This window comes from Schistocerca gregaria, chromosome 7 (genome assembly GCF_023897955.1).
Source record: "Schistocerca gregaria isolate iqSchGreg1 chromosome 7, iqSchGreg1.2, whole genome shotgun sequence".
Lineage (NCBI taxonomy): Eukaryota > Metazoa > Arthropoda > Insecta > Orthoptera > Acrididae > Schistocerca > Schistocerca gregaria.
The window spans coordinates 340,944,448-340,967,458 of NC_064926.1; the positions used below are offsets into that span (position 1 = coordinate 340,944,448).

Genomic DNA, 23,011 nt, shown 5'->3' on the forward strand with positions numbered 1-23,011 from the left:
TGTAACCATAGTGGATTCTAGGAGCTACTGTCTGGAACCGCGCGACCGCTACGGTTGCAGGTTCGAATCCTGCCCCGGGCATGGATGTGTGTGATGTCTTTAGGTTAGTTAGGTTTAAGTAGTTCTGCGTTCTAGGAGACTTCTGACCTCGGTAGTTAAGTCCCATAGTGCTCAGAGCCATTTGAACCATAGTGGATTAGAAGGGTATTGGTCCTGCCTCTTGTTTATATAGTACGTAGTTTTGAACAATTGTACTCGGGATTTAGACTCCACAAGCAAAACTGAAAGATAGTTTCATGGAAACCAGCTCCACTTTATCAGATTCTGTAGTGAAAAAAAATGAACGTGGTTTTTCGCTATTTCAATGGAAACGTGTTGGATCCACTGGAAAACTTATAACATTCACACGTGACTAAATCGCAGACCTTTAGAGTCTAATGATGAAAAAAATAAACTGGAACAAAAGAAATGTTGTAAACATGAATATATAGGTAAACGTTAAATTATGTCTGAAATATACAATAATACTTCTAGAATCTGGGCACAAATACAAATTCAGTTTCCTTACATTATACCGTTTGGTTCATCTTGTTGATATGCCCGACAGTGCAGCTGAAGTAGTTAAGGAACAAATATTAAAAAAATCCGCTGCCACTTCAGGTCCTTTTTATTTATTTACACACCATCATCGTAATTAAGGATTTGTTCTGGCTGTTTAGGGTGTGTTTGATATCGCAGAATTGTTGATGACATTAACAACAATACGGTGTCCTTCTCTCTGTTAATTTTCGACTGATTTCCACCTACACATATTGGTCAGTGTGATGCTGGCCGATGCGGATTATAAAGGGCAACTTTGTATGTAGATCGAATGACTCGAAACCAGTCGTATGAGTAAATGAGCTAAAAAGTCCTAACTGTGCTGTAGAAAAGTTTCTACCATCAACCACAGTGGTAGATTAGTTACATGCAGACTACACATTCAGGACTGAAACCTATATTTTGAAGAACACATTAATGCTCTTTTTCATCCCGAGAGTGGTCTGCGCATTACAAAAAATTAACACGTGAAAAAAAAGTAAGAAATTCTAAGCTCTAGTTTGCTTGGTGCAAAAAATAAATATGAGCATCTTTTCTTGCATCATTCGTAAACTCTTTACACATAAAATTAAATATTCCTAATTAAGTGTTCATCAGCCCCTTTAGATCTGTAAACCGTTTCACGCTACTTGCAATGCTTTCATATGCCCACTAAAACTCTGTTAATTAGGTGTTCTACTGGAAGTCAGCGATTCCTTCGTAGTTAGGCGACAGCATTCTGTCGAGTTATAAGAGGAAGTAGGAACTCTACAGGAAGTTGTAACTACCTTCATGTGCCGTATTTCTAAGTGAAATCACCTGTACACATTGGGAAATATTTTCTCAGCTGTGATATTACAGTACTCACCCCACATACGGCCTCTGAGCTACTCGAAAGTCTCAAATTACACAATGTGTTCGTGGAAGACAGGGTGTTCTCAAAACTTCACTCTCAGCGGTTGTACTACGTAATTCTTGCGGTAGGTAAAAGTTCAAACCGAGGAACGATACTACAGAGTGGCTCAGTCGCTTCATTGATAACTTTAGGAGTTAGACTAACTGTCGAAAGAATCTGAATCCTGCATGTGGTTTTGCTAGAATGTGATATTTTAAGACATTTATCTTAAATGTCTTCCCATCCTTCGTGACTAAATATTGGTCCGCCGTCACTAGCTGTAATGCTTTGCTGTATCTTGCGTAGTGAGAAAATATAAGACATATGAGGCCACTAAGCAAATTACATTACACTCTGATAATTTGTTCTCCACCGGACTTTAATGGGTAACAAATATCTGCTTAAAATTTAATAACTGATTACGAAACGATTTGTCTCTTGGTATTTTCGGTTCACCCCCTAAAGTGCCTCCTGTTTCTCATTTCGTTGAATTTACGTTCATGGTTCCCTGCATTAAGCATTTGCTGGTTTCAAGACAAAAGAAAAGTGCTTATTAGCTTCCTGCTGAAATATGTTGCACATTTTACTCTCTTACAGACAGTTCACATCGGCGCATCCATCAAGTTCCCCTACGTGGCCGTAAATGCTACGACTGACATGAGCGAGGATCTCCGAGTCGGAAAGGCGATTACCCGCTGGGGAAAGCAGACCTTGTATGGTTTCGCGGCTCTGAGTTACCGGGTGCTTCATATTCTTGCTTTTAATTTAATTTTACGGTGCTAATTTCTTGTAATTTAGATTAAAATTGTGACTCATTTATTACTAGAGTAACTTCTCATTCTCCTAAACCTTCATCATCATTCACGATACATTTTCTTCCTCCCTCTCCCCTTTTGTTCCCTCGTCTGCCTACAGCTTGCGTTGATGCTTCCTATCCCCCATCCTGCAGCTAGAGCTTCGAATCTTTGTGAGGGCACGTTTTTCAACAAAGTGTGAGATTCCACCTCTAAGCACTTCCGTTAAGTCATTGGCAAGAGCAGAGAGGCAACGATCGATCAACTAATTTCTTGTACCGGACACTTACGGTTTACATTATTAGTTTAGCAGTGACAGTGAGAACTTTCAATGCTTACTTGCTAATCCTACAGAGATACATAGTCTACATGCAAGTAGACTCGCGTGAAGCTTAGTTCACAGTGCCACTGACATAGCCCTCAAATTCTCTAAATTACTTTGTTGTCGATTTTATCAGTATATTAAAATAAGATAATAGTCTCTTAAATTTGACTAAGATCTTTGCTGCTTGAATTATGAAGTTTTTGTACGAACAGTTGATGTAAAAGATCCACAGAGACATAAATTCTTGCTTACCTTACTTAATAGATATATATAGTCATTATATGTGTAACAGATGAGGAAAGGTCTTTGCATCTTTCATATGGGACACGCTAACGATTGTTATGGCATTTTAGATCTGTGATTTTTCGTGGAAAAGGAAGAAAGATACAGGGAGAGAAATAAACTAGATGAAGGTACAAAGTTTGCCCATTTGTAATGGTTTCAAGGGGACTGTTATGCCGCGCGGGATGAGCCGAGCGGTCTTAGGCGTTGTAGTCATGGACTGTGCCGCTGGTCCCGGTGGAGGTTCGAGTCCTCCCTCGGGCATGGGTGTGTGTTTGTCCTTAGGATAAATTAGGTTAAGTAGTGTGTAAGCTTAGGGACTGATGACCTTAGCAGTTTAGTCCCATAAGGTTTCACACGCATTTTTTTTTAGACTGTTAAGCGTAACGTTCCAGTGTCACAGGTGATGTTCTGTACCCATTGTCACTGTCATATGCGACCACAGTTACACGATAAAGAGTCCCTTTACAATACGTACAGCAAACGAATTCCTTGACATGAGCTGTATTTGTTCAAATAACAGGTCCTTGCATGCAGATGATTAGTTCAGAGTGAAAACTGTTAATATCAGAATGCCATACTTATTACCTAGTATAAGTAGTATGCTATTTGACAGACTACGTTAGAAAATGGCAACAAAGAAACTGTAGCATCGATCAGTTTTCTCATCTGATATCCCGAGAAAAATTCGTCACAGGGCGTCTTCGTCCTGACGGGATTGCTAGAAAGATGAATCTATACATAAAGGAAGGGCAAACATACTTATGCCTGTAACTAAAGAAGAGTATCCTAATGAATCCCCATTCACTGAAACTGATTCATGTAGATTTTATATGGCACGTAGTTTGAACTTCCCTTGGACCGGAAATAAAAGTAAGAACAATGTGCCTGAGTGAAGGTGCTCTTTCAGTCGGACTGAAATCAGTTAACTTAAGGTGTATTTATTTCAATATTATTCTAAGACGTTTTATATTTGATATTTTGAATTATTCATCTTATAATTGAAGTGTTTTTTGTTGAAAAAATTTTGATGGACAGGCTCTATGGATGCAACCGTAGGCCAACAAGATCTCCTTTTTTTTAATGTTCTGAAATCCTAAAACAAATACTGTCTGCTGACAGATACTGCCAATGCCTCAAGACACAACTGAAACCTAGGTTGATCTCCAGAAAAAGTGAAGTGATGTATAAAGTGTTATTAAGGCCATTGATAATACAGGATGGTGAAAACTAATCTCACCAAATTCTATGAAAAGCACACTGACGTATTGGAAAGAAAGATCTTCAGACAAACTATTGGCCAGAGGAATTAAATGGTGAGTGGAGGAGCTAGAACTATGATACGGGATAATGAAACGGGCATTGTCAGTTTCATTAAGATTAAAACACTGATATAGGCGGGACATTTACTGACAGAATTATTACGAAGATATTTAACACAGTCCCTGAAGGAACCAGGAGGATTGAAAAACCAAAGCCGAGGCAGGCAAATAAGAAAAATTAGAATCAGAGTCAGAATCGCAGCAGTGCGGGACTAAAAGGAAACAGTGCAGGATATCCTACTTAAGGCCAAGGCTCAGAAACAGGTGATGTATCACTAATGATGATGATGATAATGAAGAAGACGGGACAGTTGACCTTGGGCATATGAACGTGGAGCAAATTCGGCAAGGGGCCACTGAACTAGTCGATTAGCAAATAATACACCGATTATACAGAAGGGAAGTGGCCACAGACCTGCGCTCGTAGTAAAGGCATTGTGTGAATGCAGAGCGGGGAACCTCTTACCGCGACGTTAACGTCAGGAAGACACGCGATTTCCTTCGGACTACCAGGCTGAATGTATGGAGGTCTACACGCACCGGAACATCGTCGTCCAGTGTACAGATAGGTCTCTCACAGAGTTCGTTAACCCATACGCAGCTTGCAACGTATGTAGAAAGTATTTCTGTGGCTCGCTTCTAATCGACTTTTAGTTCTGATACATGCATATACGGACACAGCGCAAACAAACATTATTTCAGTGTAGTTACTTTTCGGCTGATAAAATTAATTGCGCATTAATGCGCATCCTAATGACTGCACTGTTCATCGTGACTGTTACTTAGTTCAAAAATGGCTCTGAGCACTATGGGACTTAACATCTGAGGTCATCAGTCCCCTAGAACTTAGAACTACTTAACCTAACTAACCTAAGGACATCACAAACATCCATGCCCGCTGCACGATTCGAACCTGCGACCGTAGCAGTCGCGCGTTTCCGGACTGAGGCGCCTAGGACCGCTCGGCCACAACGGCCGGCTGTTACGCAGTGTTTGACATTTATAAGAGCATGTTTTGAGAAAATATGCTATATTTTTATAGGGGATAGTACAAGTGAAAACTAGAAAAGTGCGTGGTGTAGAAGTGTGTCCGGAAACATACACTTGTTCAGATGTGAGCCATTCTGTCGACGCTGCACGAGGTGCTCAATGTGGTTACCAGTCATTCTCGTATTATTATGTCTCCATGCTCGTTGTCAAATACGTGTGGTCTAGGAAGCCAGCCTTATTGGTTCAACAGGCAAACAATTTAAAAAATCTCATTAATGACTTATATTAAAAAAAAATAAAAGATCCAATACTTAACTTAGTCAATTACACAGATGTGTCGCAAGCAAAGGGCGACATACAAAATAAGCAATCGTCTTAACTACAAGCAATCCTATGTCACGGCGCTTAAGTCTTTTTCACATAGGAGCCACTGCTGTCGCGTTGTCGTCCTAGAGAAGGGTCGGTCAGGATAGGATTGTCTGACGTCTTCTCACAGCCATCTCTTCTCTATCGTTCTCGACTTTACGCCGTAACACATATCCTTCGACAATCCTACTAAAAGGATCACGATAGCGTTAAAACACAAGTAACTCGTCTTTTCTGACACATTGGACACGAGCTCCTGTAATGTGCGATTGTCTTCGTTAGATGTACTGTACTACAACGCCTCTTAATCCCCCCCCCCCCTTCCCCAAGCAGAATCCTAAAGGATCACGGTCAAGTGTAGAGGGTGTGACGGCTCGTATTATTGGACTCTTTAACCAGTCTATGACGCACAATACGTTTATTTAGGTGCGTGGAGTTGAAAATCGGATGATGTAAGACGCAAATTCGTAGTATTTGTGCAAGATTAATGCTCAGCAACAATGCTTAAAATAACTGGACACCATTACACTGTTCACGATGCTCACACGGAATCACGTATCTTGTTCTGATGGTAGTACAACATCGAGACGATCCGTATAGTATGGTTGATGGCTGTTGTGCTATGTTTGGCGACAGCATCACAGAGTACGAAAGTTCGAAATCCTTTTATTCAGTCTGTCTTTTTAGGTAAGTCCCTCTTTTTAGTGAAGCCTCCGTACACAACGTCTCCCTCTCATTACACTGGCTGTATATGTCTTCTCCTTTTTCTCCCTTTGATTTACAGTACATCCCACTGCCAGTGTCTGCTCTCTTGCTTGTAGAGTCTCCTTTTGTCTATCTCATTCCTCTGTCTCCACCATCCCACGGCAACTCAGAGATCCTGTGGGGTCATATTTATTCTTTCCCCTATACTCATGTGTTCCCTATACCTTAAAGTTCGCCGATCTCGGAGGATCAAGTAACCCTCCCTCTCCCCCACCCCCCCCCCCCTCCCGCCCTCCCAAGAAAAAACAACATATGTACGATCTCCAGTCATTTGCACTTCTCGTATCCACTGCCTCCTCTGTCTTTTACTCGCACTGCTTCTGTATCCATCCATCTCTCTTTCTCTTGTACTGCCACTGTCTCCCACTGACTATCAAACTTCATGTTAAGTTTTTCGCGTATCATTTCTCCTACTTCTCATTACCTGCTGGAAGGGGGTAGCTATTCCGCAACCTTAAAAGAGTAAGATTATTTTTATTAGAAATACTTTACTGAATCTGTAGCCTTTCCAGTGGTATGTAATTCCTGGTAGACATTTTAAGTTCTTTTAGGGCATTTCAGCACTCTTTTTTGGCAATTTTTGGTCATTGCAGTACGACTTTGAGGATACTTTTATACGAGTGAAGTGCCCATTACACAGATATAGCGCGTCATAAAGTTTTATTGGTGAAAAAATGCTCACTGATAACATAATCTGGTGACCTTGGTGGCCTTGGTATCCTTGCGATGACCCTAGAACCCTTACCGTACATTAACTATGCCACTTAAAACTACGTTTACGCCTCAGACCGGATGTTACGTGCATGTCTCACGTTTGTAAGGACGGTTAATTTGGACCTGTGGATCTCGTTAACAGAGAATGTTATCGAAAAAAGTTTCGAACTTCCCAGCGACTGCTAACCTAAGACCACACAGCAAAAATATGGACGTTCTGCCATAACAGAAATCATGGAAGTGGCCATCTCCGCAACTGGTAGTTGTGGTACTAAAAAATCATAGTTTTTAGGGATTTTCTCAGGTAGTGCCCATTTAACAAATAGAGCTTTTGTAAGCCGCCCTGTGCTGCAAGATACCTTGAGTATGCCCGTTCTTCCAATAGGCATAAAAAGCGTCGCTAGGCCAAGGGCTATCCAAAACATTTGACCTCTAATATTTGCAATCAGTAAAATTTGAGATAAGACCCTCTGTAAAAATCACATTTTCGTGAACGAATTTTAGTACATATTCGTACCCATCACCGTCGTAATGAACGTCAACAACCAGACAGCCTCTACCACTGGGCGCTGTCAGTGCTCATGCAAGTGTAATGGCCCGTGTGTCAAAAGGCATTTGTTTTCAGGCAAACATCTGCCGGGCCTTCATTTGTAGGATCTTCTTTCCAGTTATGATCGGCAGCTTTCTTCGAATACCCTTTATGCGCTCCAAAGTGTACATTACTAAAGTAGTAATTCAACTTGTCAATGCGTCTGAAGCATGTACAATAATCTGACTGTGAAGCAGAGGTCGCTACCGAACAACTTTTGTAAAGCGCATGCTGGATTCTGGCAAAATCTCGCTGTCAGTGTGTAAATTAATATAGTTTGTGTGAAAGTTTGTGTAGTGATATAACAACCGGACATTAAAATGGAGGCAGACAGATGGACACTAACGGAAAAAAGCTGCCCATACTGTCGCAAGCCAGCACCCAGCATTGTCAGAAATAATCATGTAACTTCCTGAAACCATCTGACGATGAACCTGAAAAGGTTCGGAAACCGGTTCATAGAATAAAATATAATTATTCAGAAAAGTGACTGGTTGCAGTTTTATATAACTTATTTACATTATTCCACTGTATTACATGAACGATAAAAAGATTTACTTAACTTCATATAATACTTTGCCACAAGAGGGCGTGATAATTTACAACTTTCCTTGATTATTAAAACATCCTTTGGTGCATACAGTCACAAACTTTTCTTTTAAGGCACGCTGTTAAGTATTTGCAATAGTACATTAGTTCCAGAACATTCCTCGTATATCGTGTAACAGAGCTGCGTGATGTTGATTGCTCACTCTGTTAAACTGTTTTCAGTCCTGTTTTCCTCTTATTACAGCTCGAAACCTAGTAACTGCTGTACTGGTACTACTGATGTGAACTGCGTCATCTAAGGCCACGATCTGGGATAGGATGCTTCCTTGTTCGGCTCTATAGTGACCTCCGTGCGAGGGGTTGCTGTGCTGAGAGGCAGGGTGTGTCTTCATGAGCCTCTTCCATTTGTCGTTGCAGACTGCAGCAAGACACCGCTAATGTTTGTGGTGTAGATGCACATTGCTGACTCTGATTTGGCACAACGATCTTAGGACGGTACCACACATCATATTCAGAAAAGCATTCCGTCCACGTTTATGATAGTTCATTGTAACGGCAATAGAATTCAAAGAGATTTTACCTCGATACATGTAATCTACACTCCTGGAAATGGAAAAAAGAACACATTGACACCGGTGTGTCAGACCCACCATACTTGCTCCGGACACTGCGAGAGGGCTGTACAAGCAATGATCACACGCACGGCACAGCGGACACACCAGGAACCGCGGTGTTGGCCGTCGAATGGCGCTAGCTGCGCAGCATTTGTGCACCGCTGCCGTCAGTGTCAGCCAGTTTGCCGTGGCATACGGAGCTCCATCGCAGTCTTTAACACTGGTAGCATGCCGCGACAGCGTGGACGTGAACCGTATGTGCAGTTGACGGACTTTGAGCGAGGGCGTATAGCAGGCTTGCGGGAGGCCGGGTGGACGTACAGCCGAATTGCTCAACACGTGGGGCGTGAGGTCTCCACAGTACATCGATGTTGTCACCAGTGGTCGGCGGAAGGTGCACGTGCCCGTCGACCTGGCACCGGACCGCAGCGACGCACGGATGCACGCCAAGACCGTAGGATCCTACGCAGTGCCGTAGGGGACCGCACCGCCACTTCCCAGCAAATTAGGGACACTGTTGCTCCTGGGGTATCGGCGAAGACCATTCGCAACCGTCTCCATGAAGCTGGGCTACGGTCCCCCACAGTGTTAGGCCGTCTTCCGCTCACGCCCCAACATGATGCAGCCCGCCTCCAGTGGTGTTGCGACAGGCGTGAATGGAGGGACGAATGGAGACGTGTCGTCTTCAGCGATGAGAGTCGCTTCTGCCTTGGTGCCAGTGATGGTCTTATGCGTGTTTGGCGCCGTGCAGGTCAGGGCCACAGTCAGGACTGCATACAACCGAGGCACACAGGGCCAACACCCGGCATCATGGTGTGGGGAACGATCTCCTACACTGGCCGCACACCTCTGGTGATCGTCGAGGGGACACTGAATAGTGCACGGTACATCCAAACCGTCATCGAACCCATCGTTCTACCATTCCTAGACCGGCAAGGGAACTTGCTGTTCCAACCGGACAATGCACGTCCGCATGTATCCCGTGCCACCCAACGTGCTCTAGAAGGTGTAAGTCAACTACCCTGGCCAGCAAGATCTCCGGATCTGTCCCCCATTGAGCATGTTTGGGACTGGATGAAGCGTCGTCTCACGCGGTCTGCACGTCCAGCACGAACGCTGGTCCAACTGAGGTGCCAGATGGAAATGGCATGGCAAGCCGTTCCACAGGACTACATCCAGCATCTCTACGATCGTCTCCATGGGAGAATAGCAGCCTGCATTGCTGCGAAAGGTGGATATACACTGTACTAGTGGCGACATTGTGCATGCTCTGTTGCCTGTGTCTATGTGCCTGTGGTTCTGTCAGTGTGATCATGTGATGTATCTGACCCCAGGAATGTGTCAATAAAGTTTCCCCTTCCTGGGACAATGAATTCACGGTGTTCTTATTTCAATTTCCAGGAGTGTATTTATGCACGTACAAAACTATGGATGCCCTTGGTCTTAATTGGATGAAATTACGTAAATGAAGAAGATGAATCATATTGATGTTGATAGCTGCTGCTAATTTCTTTCGCCCTGCTTAATACGACATTTGTAGAGTGTAAATGTATGTAGAATGATACCTATAATATTACAGTACTTTCATAACTCGGTGGCAGAATTGTTGCTCCACTCGGACCAAATCGATATTGCTGAGTGCTTGTCACCGCTTCTGAGAAAAGGACCTTGAAGGCTGGGGGGCAGCTAGAGTCGACGGGTAAAGCGGCCTGTGCCGAGCGTAAACTTGTGCGGTTATTCGCAAACCGGAAAGTGTTTGCTGACGACGGCAACATTTATGTTTTAAGAACCTGCTGCACGCGTAGAGAAATATTTGTTGGTCAGACTGAAAGCGTTTTATGATGTTTCGTATGGTAGTGTTGAGTCATTCAAGCATGAGAAAGGGGCGGCAATATCACGTTACAGCAACATTAGCTCAACGACTTTGCTCAGTGGAATTTCCATTGCTTTTAGTGGTACTGTAGACTTACCGGTTCCGTACACACAAATAAGTTTTTTTTCGGTAAGGGTACCGTTGCGAGGCAGTACGTAAGTATACAAAACTGGCACTGAGTAGACGAGTTAACAAAGTACGTTAAACTCGAAAATCAACGAACAAGAATAGCTGTGCAGCTAGTGTAAGCGAGAAACTAATCTCTCGCATGCTCTGACTGTATAGTCTACTGTTGACAGGTAACATCACACATAAAAAACAGAGCGTTATAAGGGGGTTACCGATATGTGCTAGCCTAATTCAGAAGAAAGCTTCTGTTAATGTGACAGGGCACCCATAAAACCTGGAATAGCATTTACGTGGGCGGAGCTTGTGTAGTACTCATTCCTGCCACTAGGCGTGTGTAGGGCAACTCATCGACACTTCAAATGTGGACCTGGCTTGTTCTGTTCATCTGCAGTGATTGCTTTTGCTAGCGCTGTTTTGTTCGTGTTTCGTTTTTATGATGGAAAATTTCAGTGAACAACGCGCAGCTGTGAAGTTCCGTTTTCTACGCGGTAAAACTGCTACTGCTGAAACTGTTTTAATGTTTAAAACAACTTACCGAGGTGACGCTGTGAGAAAAACTCAAGTGTACGAGTGGTTTGCTCGATTTAAAACTGGCGACATGTCGATTGATGACAAAACTCGTTCCGGACGTCCGTTAACCGCGCGAATCCACAAAATGTTGAAAAAATTCTAGAGTTGGCTCCACGTACCTTTCCCGCTTGACCTAGCTCCGTGCGTCTTTTTACTACTTCCAAGCATGAAAAGGAACATGATAGGACACCGATTTGACAATACTGAAGAAGGCAAGAAAAAAAGGGGGTAGGAGAATTTGGGAATGAAAAGAGTTGCCACCAAGTTTGTTCCTCGGGTTCTGAGTGACAATTAAAACAAACATCGAGTTGAAACCTGTCGTGCTTTGAAACAACAGCTTGCGACATCGAGATATTATAGGTGATACATGAGTAATGATGCAATGGTTACGACGCAGAAACAGAGTAACAGTCAAGCCAATGAAATACGTTATCGTCACATCGTAAAAGGAGAAAAAGTCCTCAAGCCAAATCAAAACAATGTTAATGATTTGCTTTTTCGATGCCAAGGGCGTAGTTCATACAGAGTTTGTACTCCAGGTCTCCAAGTCAGATCGTCAAGAAGCAAGCCTCTTATGTAGAAGTTTTAAGAAGATTGCGTAACAGCTTTCATAAAAAAAATCGATTTGCGGAAGGAGGCAGGAGACTGATTCTTCCACCATGACACCGGACCTGCATATGCAGCCATCTCCGGTGCACCGTTTTCGGCTAAAAATTGCACGGTTCCGTTACCCAGCGCATCTTACCCGCCTGACCTAGAGCTCCGTGCGACTTTCTGTTGTTTCTACGCATGGAAAGCGGGGGAAGGGGGGGGGGGGGGGCATGGAAAGACACCGATCTGATAAAATTGAAGACGACAAGAAAAAAACGAGGTAGATGCTGTCAGCCATTTCTAAAGCTGACTACAAAAAATGTGTCTAACAGTGGAAGCACCGGTGGGACAAACTATTAGTTGTAATGGAGTGTATTTTGAAGAGAATAAAGTTGATTTGTAAACGTTTTTAAATATATGGATTTTAAAAAATCATTCTGTTTTTTAGGATACCACCCTCTTACTGGTGAGACCATTATTAAAAAAGTAAATTGCCTCAGTTTGCTATTAAATGCTCATTTTATCATATATCGATGGATGTAGACGCTCCTAGCATCATCACATTTACTAACGACTTTACAAAGTAATTAAGAGTGGGGAACTGTCATTCCGGATTCATTGCTTACAGTTCTGGTACCGTCACAGCATGCGTCTAAAATGCGGCGCAACTGCAAAGTTGGATTAGTTTGCGGCAAGCTGAAAGAACATATGGGTGGAAAGAGATTGTCCAACTATGAGGAGGTTCACCCACTGGTTCTCGAATGGCTCCGTGACCATGGAGCGGATCTCTCTTGGGGAGCAGTTGAACGACTAGTTGAACGCTCGGACAGTCATTTAAAGAGACGTCAAAAATATTGTCGTGTATCAGTGTCACTTTTTAAGTATAATGTGACATAAAACTTTTTGAACAACTTTTGAAGGTGAGCAGTTCGCATATGCGCTACTGCGCTCGCGGGAGATAATCATTGCGACGTTCTATTAGTTGTAAACACCGATTGTTTGATTTCAATGCTCCCCATGACAGCTATTTCTCGGTGATTTACTTGTGATCATCTCCTCTCCATTTAGGCTGCTCTTAAAGATCTTCGTAACCTATCACCGCAGATTGACCAGACATAATAATAAGTAACTTTCCTTTTGAGACCCTCGCACCTGATATAAATCTTCTTAGGTTCAATTATTACTGATTTAAGTTGCACTTAAGTAACGAAACCATGGCGAATTTTATGGTGTAATGACCAAATTGTGGATCGTCTGGGATTATGTTACATCTGGAAGAGCATTTGTCAAAATCCACATCCTATCGTTGGGCGACACCTAATGAAAGAGTCGAACCTGTATAGTTGTATCTAGAAGCATCGTTTGGTTCCATACCGAAATTACGCACATGAGATGAATCAATGTGTGATATACGTGCACCTACAACCGCTGCGGTCGCAGGTTCGAATCCTGCCTCGGACATGGGTGTGTGTGATGTCCTTAAGTTAGTTAGGTTTAAGTAATTCTAAGGTCCAGCAGACTCATGACCTCAGATGTTAAGTCCTATAGTGCTCAGAGCCATTTGAACCATCTGAACCTACAACCGCAGGAAAGCACTAATACTCGTTATTGTCACTCAGGCGAAAAAGGTAATGATATAATAACTGAAGTACATAAAGACCTTTGAAGTGTGGGTTTTTAATTTCCTCTCCAGTGCTTCGAGAACATTAGAAAACAGGTTTTCCAAGTGAAAGAATTGGAAAATGCCGTCAGGTTTAAGAGCCACGCGGCATACACCTTGCTACATACACAGTTACTAGGTTTTGGAGCTGTTATACGAGGAAAACAGTTTCACGGAGCGAGCAGTCAATACCACACAGCTCCGCTACACGAAATACGAAGGGCGTTCAATAATTAATGCGATAACTTTGTTTCCTGGCCAGTTTCGGTTGCAAAAATGCGGGATGCGTTGTGAGACATCGTACAATATTCCCGCTTTATCCCCTATAGCTTCATGAAGTTCCGACAGGTGGCGATGCTATACGTAGCCTTCAAAGTGGGGTATGTAGCGGAAGTGTGTACCACGCAGAGAACTGTCATCGAGTTTCTTTTGGCGGAAAACCAAAGCAGAATGTCTGTGGAAACCTGGCAGTGAACAAAAGCACGGTGAGGCGCTGGATGAGGCGCGCAAACCTGACCAATCTTCGCGTCCCGTCAGGCCGCACACATCTGTGACTCCTGAAATGCTGGAGTGTGCGGACACTCTCATTCCAGGCGATCAACGAACCACAGTCGAATACTTCGCTGCTCAACTAGACGTCTCTGCTGGTAATGCTGACACACTAGCTCACCAGTTGGAGTCCTCAAAGATACGTGCCGCTGAGTTTCACACGGCCAAAAAGAGCACGATACACCACTGGTGAGAACGCTGCTTGTGCGTTACGAGACTGATTGTGACTTTTTTATGTCGAACATCATCACGGGCGATGAAACAGGGTTTTATCACTTCGAACCGGAAACACGGCTATCCATCGAAAGGCCCCACTCATCCGAAGAAAACATTGAAAGCCGGTAAAGACTCAGAAGTGGTTGTTCTGCTTGATGTCCTCCCTCATGGTGCAGCGATCAGGTCTGAACTATATAGCGCTGCCCCCAGGAAACTCCAGAAATGACTTTAGAGTGTTCATCGTCACAAAAATACAAACGAACTTCTTCACGACAACGCAAAGAATCACATAGGTCTCTGCATCAAAGAGGAGCTCACAAAACGTCACTGGACTGCTCATCCTTATCCACTCTACAGCCTTGATCTCTCCCTTCCGACTTCCCGTTTGGCCTAATGAAGGATGCACTCAGCGGGATGCATTACATGGACGGTAGGGAGGTTAAGGACGCAGCAAGACGATGGCTCCGACGTCGACCAGTAGAGAACAAGCACTCCCAGGTAGGTGGCGTAAGGTCTTCGCATTGAACAGAGATTACGTTGAGAATTAGGGTTATGTATCCAAAAAAGTTGGGAGTAACTTGCAATACAGGAATTCAGAATAAAACCACCGTGCTTTCTGAAAAAAGAAAGTGTTGCAGTACGAGGTGCATTCAAGTTCTAAGGCCTCCGATTTTTTTTATCCGGACTGGAAAGAGATAGAAACATGCGCATTGTTTTAAAATGAGGCCGCGTTCATTGCCAATACGTCGCAGAGATGGCAGCACCGTACGGCAGATGGAATTTTACCGCCAGTGGCGAGAATGAGAACTGTTTTAAATACTGAAAATGGCGACGTTTTCCTTACTTGAACAGCGTACCATCATTCGTTTTCTGAATTTGCTCGGTGTTAAACCAATTGAAATTCATCGACAATTGAATGAGACATGTGGTGATGGAGTTATGGATGTGTCGAAAGTGCGTTCGTGGGTGCGACAGTTTAATGAAGGCAGAACATCGTGTGACAACAAAGCGAAACAACCTCGGGCTCGCACAAGCCTGTCTGACGAAATGATCGAGAAAGTGGAGAGAATTCGTTTTGGGGGATCGCCGAATGACTGTTGAACAGATCGTCTCCAGAGTTGGCATTTCTGTGGGTTCTGTGCACACAATCCTGCATGACGACCTGAAAATGCGAAAAGTGTCATCCAGGTGGGTGCCACGAATGCTGACGGACGACCACATGGTTGCCCGTGTGGCATGTTGCCAAGCAATGTTGACGCGCAACGACAGCATGAATGGGACTTTCTTTTCGTCGGTTGTGACAATGGATGAGACGTGGATGCCATTTTTCAATCCGGAGACACAGCGCCATTCAGCTAAATGGAAGCACACAGATTCACCGCCACCAAAAAAATTTCGGGTACCCGCCAATGCTGAAACAATGATGGTGTTCATGTTCTGGGACAGCGAGGGCGTAATCCTTACCCATTGCGTTCCAAAGGGCACTACGGTAACAGGTGCATCCTACGAAAATGTTTTGAAGAACAAATTCCTTCCTGCACTGCAACAAAAACGTCCGGGAAAGGCTGCCCGTGTGCTGTTTCACCAAGACAACGCACCCGCACATCGAGCTAACGTTACGCAACAGTTTCTTCATTTTAACAACTATGTAGTGATTCCTCATGCTCCCTACTCACCTGACCTGGCTCCTAGTGACTTTTGGCTTCTTGCAACAATGAAAGACACTCTCCATGGCCGCACATTCACCAGCCGTGCTGCTATTGCCTCAGCGATTTTCCAGTGGTCAAAACAGACTACTAAAGAAGCCTTCGCCGCTGCCATGGAATCATGGCGTCAGCGTTGTGAAAAATGTGTACGTCTGCAGGGCAATTACGTCGGGAAGTAACGCCAGTTTTATCGATTTCGGGTGAGTAGTTAATTAGAAAAAAAAATCGGAGGCCTTAGAACTTGAATGCACCTTGTACTTATTGAACACCTCGTGTACAATGGCCGGCTGGGGCGACAAGTATGTCTGCATCTAGAGACTACCCTGTGGTTCATATTAAAGTGCCTGGTAGAGGGTTCATCGAATGATTTTCAGACTGTTTCTCTACCGTTCCACTCTGAAAAGCTGCAGGCAAAAGGAACACTCAAGCCATTCTGTACGAGTTCTAATTTATTTTATTAAGATGCTCATTTCTCCCTATGTAGATAGGCGTCAACAAAGTATTTTGCATTCGGGGGAGAAAGATGGAGATTAATTTTTTTTTAAAAGATCGTATCCCAACGGGAAACGTCTTTGTTTTAATGTTTGCCGCTTCTACTCGCGTATAATATCCGAGACATTCTTCCCTATTCCACGATTCACAAAAAAAAAAACTTCTCTCCGAACTTTTTCGATGTCTTTCGTCTTGTTTTGGTTCCTTTCTACAGCTAAGACTTAATTTAGCTTAATTGGTTCCAAACGAGCGTTTATAGCGCATAAAGTTTCTGAAATGGCCTACAGCAAAGGGATGCGAACATTTCCAGTATTTAATACAAGATACGGTCGCTATTCTAAAATAACAGTGGCTAACATTGTGCAATTTATGGCAGAATGTAAACGATGATGGAGCAATGTGTTACGTACTAGGCCAGTTTGAATATTGTGACCTATTTGATATTTTAGAAATCAACAGTTTGCAGACTGTTGACGGATCTTTTAACCTTTAGACAAACATCGAAAATGTTTCAACACCGTACAGTGAGCTGTGTAAATGCATGGCCACTTGCACACTTCTATTTTCACGTTTAATGCTGCTCTACTGAAGTCCCACACATTACTACGGTATCGGAAGGTGGATCATGAAAGCACTTTGTAAACAAATATTTTTTTTTAGGTGTGCTGTGGTTTCACAGTTTACTGCAAGTGAAACGAGCCGTACAACCTGTCTTGATCGTTAATACTCTTTCTTCCCACCACTGCAAAGTACATGTGAAACATAATTGTTTGCAAACGAGATTCGTTAATTCCACAGTCGAAACACTACTTTAGTGCGTCTGATGCTATGCTTAACATTCATCTGTAGTAAATTTGTGTTGGATTAAATCGTAATCCAATTTTCTTCTGATATCAGAGCTATGCTAATATTGAGATGTATAACAAATGGTTCAAATGGCTCTGAGCACTATGGGGCTTAACTTCTGAGGTCATCAATCCCCTAGAACGTAGAACTACTTAAACCTAACTCACCTAAGGACGTCACACACATCCACGCTCAATGCAAGGTTCGAACCTGAGACAATAGCGGTCGCGCGGTTGCAGACTGTAGCGCCTAGAACCTCTCTGCCACCCCAGCTGGCTCCAGTATAACACTTGGAAGCTTATTGCAACCAGTATTCATTATATAATGCAACATTGGTTAATGGAAATCAGACATAGCCTCAGAACGTTATTACAAGGAGACTGAGCTTCATTACATATACTCTCACTTTACTACCATTCAATCTGAGAGTAACGGAGATTCGGAACAAATATGAAATGAACGTCAGTCATAACAGATTTTTGCCAAGGGACCTAAAATTAAAGTAAAACTGACTGCCACTGGAAGGTTGGTTTCAGCAGCGCAGTTCTTTACTGGACGTGGACCTACTGGAGATGGTGTAATCTTGCCTTATTCCTTTGGACTGACTTACCCAGCCAGTTAGACGCAGATCCACATCCACGGAAGAATTTGACAATTTGCATACAAATCAATCATTGCCAGAAGTAAGAGAAGCGATAAGCGATAGAAAAAAATATTTTACGTTCGACCTGTATTTTCTGGCTGGCTCCAAGACAATGACATATATTGCGAGAACGATGAGCTTGAACCAAAGACACGAGACTCAAAACATGCTAACAAAGACCACTTGCACAGATAGATTAGAAGTCAAGGAATTCTGATCCCATAAATAGCAGACGAGACCAAACCCAGTTTGTTTCAGGTCGCAGAAGATATGTTCATTTAGGAAATAATATATGGAAACGAAGGTGAAGTGACCCAGCACAGTTCACATGTGGAACGTTAACAGTTGAATAATCCTAAAAGGTGCTACTGGAATGTCTTGAAATCCTGTGTGTTGAACACGTATTAAAATTTGGATGCACTGTCAAAGTACGTGTTGAAAAATCGCTTAATTAGGTTGGAAAAGTATTAGTCAATCTAAGTTCCTAGGCTTCCACGGCCGGTGTAATTTTGGATAAAATAGTTTTGGGTATCGGGCTGTGTCATTGTAACTACTAAAACTGTTAAATTGTCAACTTTTCGACCGACGTGCAGCGGGCCTCTTCAGTAAAAAATTGCTCTGAGCACTATGGGACTTAACTTCTGTGGTCATCAGTCTCCTAGAACTTAGAACTAATTAAACCTAACTAACCTAAGGACATCACACCCATCCATGCCCGAGGCAGGATTCGAACCTGCGACCGTAGCAGTCGCGCGGTTCCAGACTGAGCGCCTAGAACCGCTAGACCACCGCGGCCGGCCCTCTTCAGTAATCCATTCCAGAAGAAGCAGATGCTTCGGAGATGTGTTAGAATTCCCGGGAACTGTTATTTGGCCAATACAGGAAGTGATAAACGAGAAATTAGAAACGCATGATGAAGAGTGGGGTACTTTAGACATGTTAATGTTTTGGGAGTGTCGTGTGGAGGTTAGGGTAGGAGGAAGTGAAAAATAGAAGATTAATAATTAATATACACAAAGCAAGATAGTTAAACAGACATTCACTTTGTCACTTTTTAAATCATTTAATGTCCTTACTGTGAAAGCCGACAACATCAATTAACCAATACAAATTCATCATCAATGACAAATAATAAAGCATTTGGTTGTCCTCTTCGTTTCTACCCTTCCAATCGTTTGATCTTGAACTCGTCAATATGACACACTCAGTTTCCGTGTCACCGAAGAGACAGAACCAGTAAAGCATGGCAGTCACTGCAACAGATTTCACACTGCAGGCGTCGCCTTCCCGTCGATTCACGACGTCAGTGATAAATGTCAGAGCTTCGGACCTACGCGCCGGGTCATTGCGTCTAATGCGCCCCGTCTCTCAAGAGCTCCCTTGTCACCTTCACGGTGAGGCTCGATGTCGTCGAAATGTCGCCTTCATTAGACGCAACGACCCATACGAAAGCCCCAAGCTCCATCTACGGAAGGAGTTTTCGAAATCAATCCTGAGCGTAGTCGGATTATGTCGTTTCATTATGCTGTGCTTACAAACATGTAAGAAATATAGAAACGTTGGACAGACCATGTAATCCAACAAAAATTACTAATATAAATTAGAGGTAAAAAGGTCGTAATCGAACGTCTGTTTTTTCGAATTAAGATTATATTTGTAATACTCACTCATTACGCATTCATTTGTGGAAGAATGTAGGCAGACTTGTTCAAACCCATCGTCGATTTAGGAAGAGGTAATTGTGCTCGTAAGACTTCGACACTGAGAAGATACCTAAACATTTATTAATATCTCATTAAAGCATACGGAATGGCGTTCTGTATTTAGTAGGTACATGTATCTTTTGATGTAAGTAAAACTGCATTTTCTTCTTAAACAGATTACGTTAATCGACCATTAATATTCCGTACTTACAAATTTTCTGAAGTTTGAAATCATTGCTCCTTCTTACCTTTTCCGGGTTAATTATATACTTAGGTGCATTTTTAGAAGAGAAGGGATTTTGGAAGCATATATCTAATATCTTCTGTGACTGCATTGTACGTCTGTGTTGGTATCTTGACGATGTTTTCTTCTTTTCCAGTTCTCGGAACATCTGAGTACTGATTCGACCTGCATGCTGACGTCCGACTGCATCACGGTAGGTAGAACTTAAGATTTTCGTTAACGAATGGCTCGTGGAACACTTTTACTGCTTTTTCCTATTTGTTCATTGTTCTTCATGTCCCAAAGAAATAAATTTCCGTAAAATAAGACCCAATCTGTGAGTATGAAGTAGAAAGCCCTCATAAAGTTCATAGATGGCTCTGCATCATCTGCTTCGTAGATAGTTGCGAAGTTCATATACAGGGTGAAACAATTAAAACATGATCCGCAAATATTGTGAGAATGAAAAGCTCTATTTCTGTGCTGTTTTCACAGATTGGATTGGTAATCAGAGACTCGTTCTGTTAGTCAATCAAAAGATTGTAGTAATATTTAGAAAATGTATATTTTTTTGCGAACATGCACTTTTTTAAATGAAACAATACCTATTGACACTAAATTAGAATAAATTAATATGTCAGTGGAGTTTGTTGCAAGATACTAGCGCCATTCTTTTACGAGATATCGTATTTTGTGAAGTTCCCACACCGACACTTGCACATTACCTGTGGTAGCACACACAACACAAGCGCATACGCTAGTTATGTGGATTCTGACCTCTTAGAGACAATAAATGGTTCAAATGGCTCTGAGCACTATGGGACTTAACTTCTGAGGTCAACAGTCCCCTAGAACTTAAAGCTACTTAAACCTAACTAACCTAAGGACATCACACACATCCATTCTCGAGGCAGGATTCGAACCTGCGTCTGTAGCGGTCGCGCGGTTCCAGACTGTAGCGCCTTGAACCGTTCGGCCACTCCGGCCGGCACTTAGAGACCACTGACTATCACAGGGTTTGCTCAAAATGACCAACGACAGCGACTATGTCGTATGGAACGACTGCTGCAAACATGCTAACATTTCAGCGGAGATGTCCAAGCAGCCTGCAGTAAAACGTCGTTGCATATCATCGGATATAGTTGGTATGTAGAGTGTGTCTTTCAGCTTCCCACACAGAAAATAGTCTATAGGCGTCAACTCCGGGGAATGGACCAAAGCATAGGTCCACTGCGAGCAATCCAACGATTTAGAAACGATTCGTGAAGACGGCCTGTAGTATTTCGTGCACGATGGGCTGGATCTATCTATCTATCTTCTCAGCGATCACAGGCCCTGCAGACCACGCGCTGCATCAACGATCTGCTTCCACCGCCTTCTATCTCTCGCAGCCTCTCTCCACCCTACGGAAATTCCTAATGCTGTGATGTACTTCTCTGTGTCATCATTCCACCTGGTACGATGTCAGCCCAATGGTTTGTTGCCTGGAGAGTTCCTTCCAATGCTTTCTTGGTGATCATGTTGTTTTCCATTCTGGCCACATGTCCAGCCCATTGCAGTCTCCTACTTTTTTAATTTCTGAATCATAGTGGGTTGCTTCATTAACTGATAAATTGCTTTGTTCTTTCGAATTCTCCATGCACCATTCTCCAACACAGGTCCCAAGACTTTTCGCATTACTTTTCTTTCGAAAACATTCAGTTTTTCTCTTTTATTCTTTGTAAGCGTCCAGCTTTCTGAGCCGTATGGTACTATGAGGCAGATAATAGTGTTGTATATCTTCATCTTTGTGGTGATTGACAAAGCTTTACTTTTGAGTGGGTTGTTTAGTGAGTACAGACATCTTGACCCTGAGGCTATTCTTTCATATATATACATTGTTATGATATTTTTACTGTTGAAGAGTGATCCAAGGTATTTAAACTTTAGAATTCTGAATGTTAGTCAGTTTCAAAGTAAGGATTTGGGTTTATGACTCGACCTATTTCCATATATTTGGTTTTCCCTTGTTTAATCAAAAGCCCGATTTTGCTGGCACTGTGCCTGAGAGATCTGTACATGTCTTTCAGTTCTTCTTCAGTTTCACTCAGCAACACTACATCACCTGCATAAGCCAGGAGTTTTATTTTACTGTGTTCGAACCGGAGACCAATGTATAGACGTAAATTACTCTCCCGAACCACTTTCTCTAATGCAAGGTTGAAGAGGACACACGAAAGAGCGTCTCCCTGTCGTAAGCCTGTTTTATTTGCAAAGGTGGGGGATATGGACCCTCTGAACACTGCTGCCTGGGAGCATCCATGCACAGTTGTATCATCCTAATGATTTTACTGGACATACTGAATTCTCGTAATGTGTTGTAGAGGCTACTTCTGTGGATGCTGTCGTAGGCTTGCTGGAAGTAAATGGATTTTTTTGATAAATTCCTAGCATTTCTCAAAGATTTGTCGTATAGTAAACACATTATCAGTTGTGGAACGGTTTGTTTGAAATCCATGGGCTGGATATCCAACGTATTGGTACAACAGGTTCCTTCAAGTCTGCAGAGCAACGTTGCGCAACATCTGTGGAAGATTGTCAGTTGGGACGCTGTGATACTTGTGCGCGTTCAGTGTTCCGTCTACGAAAACCGGACATATGAGCTGATGGTTCACAATCCCATACCATACGTTTACATTCCGTGGACGCTGACGTTCCACGTGACGAAGCAAACGGGGATTGTCAAAAGATTAGTAGTACATGTTTCGGCGGGTTACCTGGCCATGGTACATCTGGAATATTCCGTCTTCATGCCCATAAGTTAACGCGGTTCTAGTAATCGTTTCCATGCAGCTCTTCATGGAGAGAGATTTATAGGGATGGAATCTATGTGAAAGGGGAATGAGTAGGACACTTGCCTGACTCATGTCATTTCCTCATCCGATCGCACGGGAGATAATGTGCGGATAAAACTGCAACACCACCGAGAACGTTAATTTCCCCGTCTTCTATCGTCTCTTGTTTCCTTCTATTACGCTATGCGTTAG

The 23,011-nt window shown here is 43.0% G+C and overlaps 1 protein-coding gene across 1 annotated transcript in view; it reads left to right on the forward strand.

Moving 5' to 3' along the window:
• LOC126281637 (uncharacterized) overlaps positions 1-23,011 on the forward strand; it is a 109,917-nt gene that overhangs the window by 25,910 nt on the left and 60,996 nt on the right. The window contains exon 2 of the mRNA XM_049980768.1: positions 20,143-20,199. Coding sequence (XP_049836725.1) covers positions 20,143-20,199 — 57 coding nt within the window. The remainder of the gene's footprint in view (positions 1-20,142; positions 20,200-23,011) is intronic.